General features: G+C 45.2%; 1 protein-coding gene across 1 annotated transcript in view; it reads right to left on the bottom strand.

The window, feature by feature from the left end:
- Nucleotides 1-4,951: 4,951 nt before the first annotated feature.
- The window catches only part of ZMAT2 (zinc finger matrin-type 2), a 6,887-nt gene continuing 5,641 nt past the window's right edge, over nucleotides 4,952-6,197 (bottom strand). The window contains exon 6 of the mRNA XM_017891749.1: nucleotides 4,952-6,018. Coding sequence (XP_017747238.1) covers nucleotides 5,875-6,018 — 144 coding nt within the window. The 3' untranslated portion in view covers nucleotides 4,952-5,874. The remainder of the gene's footprint in view (nucleotides 6,019-6,197) is intronic.

The raw sequence follows: 6,197 nt of genomic DNA, 5'->3' as shown, positions 1-6,197 counted from the left end.
TACTATTTCCTGCCCAGTACTAAATCAACCATTTCTCCAAGGAGCCCTGGTTCCTTTTTCCATGGAAAGGGAGCTGAACTTCAGCAGTGAAAAGGACTGCAGAGCGCCCACGAATCTCGAACCACCCAGAGAGGTAAAAGGACTGCAGAGCACCCGCGGATCTCGAACCACCCAGAGAGGTAAAAGGGCTGGAGAGCGCCCGCGGGTCTCGAACAACCCAGAGAGGTTGACTGTAATCCTCACAGAGAAACGGCGAAGTAACCGCTGAGCTAAAGCCAGCCCGGAGATTGCTTCCGGATTATATTTTCTTGACTGGTGAGAAAGACCTACGTCACAAAAAGTGAGTCCAAGCAAGGGTGTTTTAGCATGACTCAGCGTCCAGGACTGTCCAACACGCCCCCCCACCTCCAGACAATTGAGGAGTTGTCCGTCTGGGGACACACAGCAGTGACAAGGACGCAGCCTTTCCCTAAGCCCTGGAGAGCTCTTCCGTAGTTGTGTCCTCGGCTTATCGTCTCCTTCTCAGCAGTCACCTGGTCCACAACTCTCAAAATGCCCGCACGTCCTTCGCTTCCAGCCTTTGCGATCCCAAAACAACCACGCAGTATCACTTTGTGATCAAATCAACTTTTACAACTAGTGCTTGGGCCAGGGCAGTAGAATCTTTACAAGGTGTAAATTGTATTTCAGACCTTACCTTAGAACTTCGCTGCTAAACTAGTTAAACCTTACAACCCCTGCTCAGGTGAAACTTCCTGTTACGCTTTTTTTTTTAAGACACATAATCATCCTCTGTCATCCAGGCTGCAGTGCGCTGGCTCCATCTAGGCTCAACCCCTACGCCCCTCTTAGCCTCGCGAGTAGCTAGGACTACAGGCACAGTCTACTATGCCCGACTGATTTTTTTTTTTTTTTTTTTTTTTTTTTTTTTTTTGAGACAGAGTTTCGATCTGTTGCCCAGGCTGGAGTGCAGTGGCACGATCTCGGCTCACTGCAACCTCCGCCTCCCGGGTTCCAGCGATTTCCGGCTAATTTTTGTGTTTTTAGTAGAGATGGTTTCACCATGTTGGCCAGGCTGGTCTCAAACGCCTGACCTCAAGTGACTCACCCGCCTCGTCCTCCCAAAGTGCTAGGATTACAGGCGTGAGCCACGGCGTCCGGCTTTTTTCTTTTTCTTTCTCTCTCTCTCTTCTTTCTTTCTTTCTTTCTCTTTCTCTCTCTCTCTCTCTCTCTCTCTCTCTCTCCCCCCTTCCTTCCTTCCTTCCTTCCTTCCTTCCTTCTCTTTCTTTCTTCTCTCTCTTTCTTTCTTTCTTTCTTTCTTTTTCTTTCTTTCTTTCTTTTCTTTCTTTCTTTCTTTCTTTTCTTTCTGTCTGTCTTTCTTTCTTTTTCTTTCTCTCTCTTTCTCTCTCTCTCTCTCTTTCTTTCTTCTTTTGAGACGGAGTCTTGCTCTGTCGCCAGGCTGGAGAGCAGCGGCACGATCTCCGATCACTGCAACCTCCGCCTCCCGGGTTCAAGCGATTCTCCTGCCTCAGCCTCCTGAGTAGCTGGGACTATAGGAGCGCACCACCACGCCCAGCTAATTTTTGTATGTTTAGTAGAAACGGGGTTTCACCATGTTGGCCAGGATACTCCCGGTCTCTTGACCTCATGATCCACCCGCCTCGGTCTCCCAAAGTGCTGGGATAACAGGTGTGAGCCACCGCACCTGGCTAATTTTTTTTTTCCTTTTTCTTTTTTGAGATGGAGTCTCCACTCTGTTGCTCAGGCTGGATTGCAGTGGCACTACCTCGGCTTGCTGCAGCCTCCGCCTCCTGGCTTCAGGCGATTCTCGTGTCTCAGCCTCCCAAGTAGCAGCGACTACAGGCATGCACACCACACCCGGCTAATTTTTGTATTTTTTAGTAGAGATGAGGTTTCACCAAGTTGGCCAGACTGGTCTTGAACTCCTGACCTCAAGTGATCCGCTCCCCTCAGCCTCCCAAGGGGCTGGGATTACAGGTGTGAGCCACCGTGCCGGCCTTTTTTATTTTCTGTAGAGCCAGGATCTTGCTATGCTGCCCAAGTTGACCTGTAACTGCCCTCAAGAGATCCTTCTACCTCGGCCACCCAAAGAGCTAGGACTACCCGTGTGAGCCTCCATGCCTGGCCTAAACATTATTTCCATTTTTAATACTACAGGAACATCTATTCCTTTTATGTACACTGTAAACAGCTAACCTTTCTTCCCCAAATTTCTACTTTTCTCCAATTAACCACTGTTTATATTTCAATGTGTATCCTTCCAGTCCTTTTCCTCAATCTGTATATTTATATAGTTAAATATACACAAAACATAGTTTTTCTTGGCTTGCTGGGAATCCAGTTGTTGGATATTGTTTACTTAACAGCATGTCTTGGAGATCCTTCCGGTCACTGCATATAAACCTAATTCACTTGCATTGTAAACAGCTGCATTATATTCAAGTATAAATGTACTAGTTTTAAGTTTCATTATCATAAAGCTGCAGTAATACACATCCTGGTACATACATGTGCACATACACAAGTATGTTGTTAGAATATATGCTGGATTAAAGAATCTGCACACATATTTGGAGAAAGTTTTTTTTTTTCTTCTTTTTTTTAATTAAAATTTGTCTCCCAGGCCAGTGCTTTTTTTTTTTTTTTTTTTTTTTTTCTTTGAGACGGAGTCTTGCTGTGTCACCCAGGCGGGAGTGCAGTGGCTGGATCTCAGCTCACTGCAAGCTCCGCCTCCCGGGTTCACGCCATTCTCCTGCCTCAGCCTCCTGTGTAGCTGGGACCACCATGCCTGCCACCACGCCTGGCTAATTTTTTTTTTGTATTTTTAGTACAGATGGGGTTTCACCGTGTTAGCCAGGATGGTCTCGATCTCCTGACCTCGTGATCCGCCCATCTCAGCCTCCCAAAGTGCTGGGATTACAGGCGTGAGCCACCGCGCCCGGCCATATTTGGAGAAAGTTATGGGGGAAATACAAGAAGCCTTGAGGGTGCCTGAAGCCACAGGATCATCTTTAATAATAAGGATCATCTTCTGTTCCCCAGGTACTCTGAAGGGCAATTCCACCAGAATGTAAATTCCCTGACATCTGGGACTTAGATGCATTGCCCCAGATGATAATACCAGTACCTACAGCATGTTCACCTAAGCACTGGTCAAGTGGATTTTCCTCAACCAGAATGCAAACATTTCCATTGGTTTTAGAAAGACCTGAAAGAGGCCAGGCGCGGTAGCTCATACCTGTAATCCCAGCACTTTGGGAGGCCGAGGCGGGCGGATCACGAGGTCAGGAGATCAAGACTATCCTGACTAACATGGTGAAACCCCATCTCTACTAAAAATACAAAAAAATTAGCCGGGGATACTGGCGGGCACCTGTAATCCCAGCTATTCAGGATGCTGAGTCAGGAGAATCACTTGAACCTGGGAGGTGGAGGTTACAGCGAGCTGAGATCGTGCCACTGCACTGTAGCCTGAGTGTCAGTGACACTCAAAAAAAAAAAAAAAAAAAAAAAAAAAAAAAAACTGAACCATGGAAGGAACTCACTGAAACCTCCAGATTGCCTTGAAAGGGGTAACAAAAGACCTAATCAACAAGACTGTCACCCAAGGGACCTGAAGTGCACATAATCCTGCCAAGAAAAGCACCCACCAATCTGCCCCCATTGCCCAATACTTACTGTATCTAAAACTTTGAGCCAGGCCTTGAGCCCACAGGTGAAGATACATTCACGGTATTCCCAGTGGCAAGATTCAGCATCACATGTTTACAGTAAGGGAATTTTGTATAAAAGTCCAAACGGAGGTGTATGGTGCTTTGTGGTTCAGATACTACAGAAAGGTGAGGAGCCTGATGGGGCAGAGAATGAATACCAGCTATATGGTGGCAGCCTTGTTAACCCAACGGATCCATTTTTTCAGGGTATAGAACCAGCAAGAGTTACAGGTTTCATCTGCTTGAAGTTAATGTGTTAAAGTTAATAATCCTCCGTGTATGTATGACTTTTTTTTTTTTCTCTGCATCCCCTGGACTTGGTACAGTACTTATCCAGTGGATATCAAAGTTTTGTGAGTTTCTGTGCTGAGTTTACCAGTTTGTGCCATCTAATTCTCAAATTAGACCAAGGTAGGGAAAACAGCTAGCTTCTTCTCAGTGGATTTCAATGTGGGTACGGAGGGATTTTGCCTTTCTCAGGGGCATAGACATTTTTAGTTGTCACAATTGTGGAAGAGGGTGCTACTGGCATCTAGCAGGTAAAGGCCAGGGATGAAGTTAATCCTAAATCAAAATCAAAATCATAAACACCCTACACTGCACAGCATTGGTTTCTACAACAAATGATAATCTGGCCCAAAATATCAACAGTGCCAAGATTAAGTAATCCTTCGTCTAGCAGACGTAAGAAACACACTAAGGGCAGGGTGCAGTGGCTCACGCCTGTAATCCCAGCACTTTGGGAGGCTGAGGCAGGTGGATCACCTGAGGTCAGGAGTTCTAGACCAGCCTAGCCAACATGGTGAAACCCCATCTCTACTAAAAATACAAAATTAGCCGCTTGAAGCCAAGAAGCGGAGGTTGCAGTTAGCCAAGACTGCGCCACTGCACTCCAGACTGGGTGATAGAGCAAGACTCTCTCAAAAAAAAAAAAAAAGAAAGAAAAGAAAAGAAAAGAAAACACTAAGTTCAATCCTGAGCTCTGCTGTTCCAAAACAAAAGATCAAAGGAGTCTGAAATGATAGGAATAGTTTTGGTTCAGGCTCCTCTGGACACAGATCCCTTATCAGAGGAAAACATAACTCATGCTAAAAAAAAAAAAAAACCTAGGCAAAAATAAGATTTAAAATGGAAGAATAAAACACTCTATGGAAATCCTCAGCATGAGAAGGAAAAACAAATATTCACAGGCAAAATGATGGAATGTTCCCACCAAATGTAAAACAGGCCTAGTCAATGCCATTTATTATACATGTTGAACAGCTTCTAAGATCCAAGGGCTCCCATAATAAGGTTTTGGGGACTTTTTGTTTTGTTTTGTTTTGTTTTTCATTTTCTTCTTTGCATCAAACCGGTTCTTCCAAAAGCCTGCTCACAAGGAAGACAAAAACAGAAATCCTCAGGAAAATGAAACAAGAGAAGCTGAAACAATCTACACCTGAATGTTAAAAAACTCATCAGACACAAACCACACCAAACACTCATCCCATTTAATTTCCTGTTACATGCTCTGAGGAAGCCAAGAACATCAGGCCCCAGGGCAGCAATGCTCTGGGATTCCAGCTCAGGCCCCCTCTATGTGACAGATTCATGCACACACATCCACACACCATAGAACCAGGCAGAAATACACATGCATGCACAGGTAGCTAGAGAACCATAGGGCGGGATGGGAAAAAGGGCTGGTCAAAGATATGCAATCAACTGGAAACTGGGACCTAGAGAATGCTTCTGTTGCAGGATGAACATGAGTTAAAATTAAAACAAAGGCATAACACAGGATAAAGGTGGGATGCTCAGACAAGAGGTTGGATAGATGGAGAGATAAAGATGCAGGGGGAGTTTTGGGAAAGCAGCCTCAGAAGGGGAGGTTTTTCTTTATTGGAAACTCAGGTGGGCAGGGGTCCTATGACTCCAGCAATATACTGAGGCTGAAGCAATATGCCACAGCATTACCTCTGCAATCTGTGCCCTCTCCCAAAGTAGAGGGAAACCAGAAGTCCCACCCTCTATCCCTCCCCATTGACACTCTTAAGAACTTTCCCATCACCCAAAAGAAATGACCCCGACTACACACACACACACACACACACAAAGTTAGGTCCAGCATAGGCCCAAGTTAGGCCAAGCACAGAAAGCCTCAGTAACTCTTCTTGGTGGAACCAAAGCCAGAGAAGCCCATCACAGCTGCCATCTCATCGTCCTCCTCAAATGTCAAGTCCTCCTCAGCCCTCCTTTTCTTCTCCTTCTGTTTCTCTTTCTTGTATGCTTTGGCCTTTTCTTCCTGGAGGGAAAAACCACTCAGAATCAGTTTAGACTCCTCAGCCAAATGTTACTGAAAAAGACATAAGTTTTAAGACTCCTTTCTATCTTTAGGAGAAAGTACTTAAGACTAGTAAAATCTCAAGGACAGAGTAAAAGCCAGAGTAAAAATTATAAAGAATAACAAAAGAAGTTTTAGCC

Source organism: Rhinopithecus bieti, unplaced genomic scaffold, assembly GCF_001698545.2.
Source record: "Rhinopithecus bieti isolate Rb0 unplaced genomic scaffold, ASM169854v2 scaffold_21531, whole genome shotgun sequence".
Lineage (NCBI taxonomy): Eukaryota > Metazoa > Chordata > Mammalia > Primates > Cercopithecidae > Rhinopithecus > Rhinopithecus bieti.
Note: the sequence above shows the minus strand (reverse complement) of the source record. Positions and strands in the feature narration are given on the sequence as shown.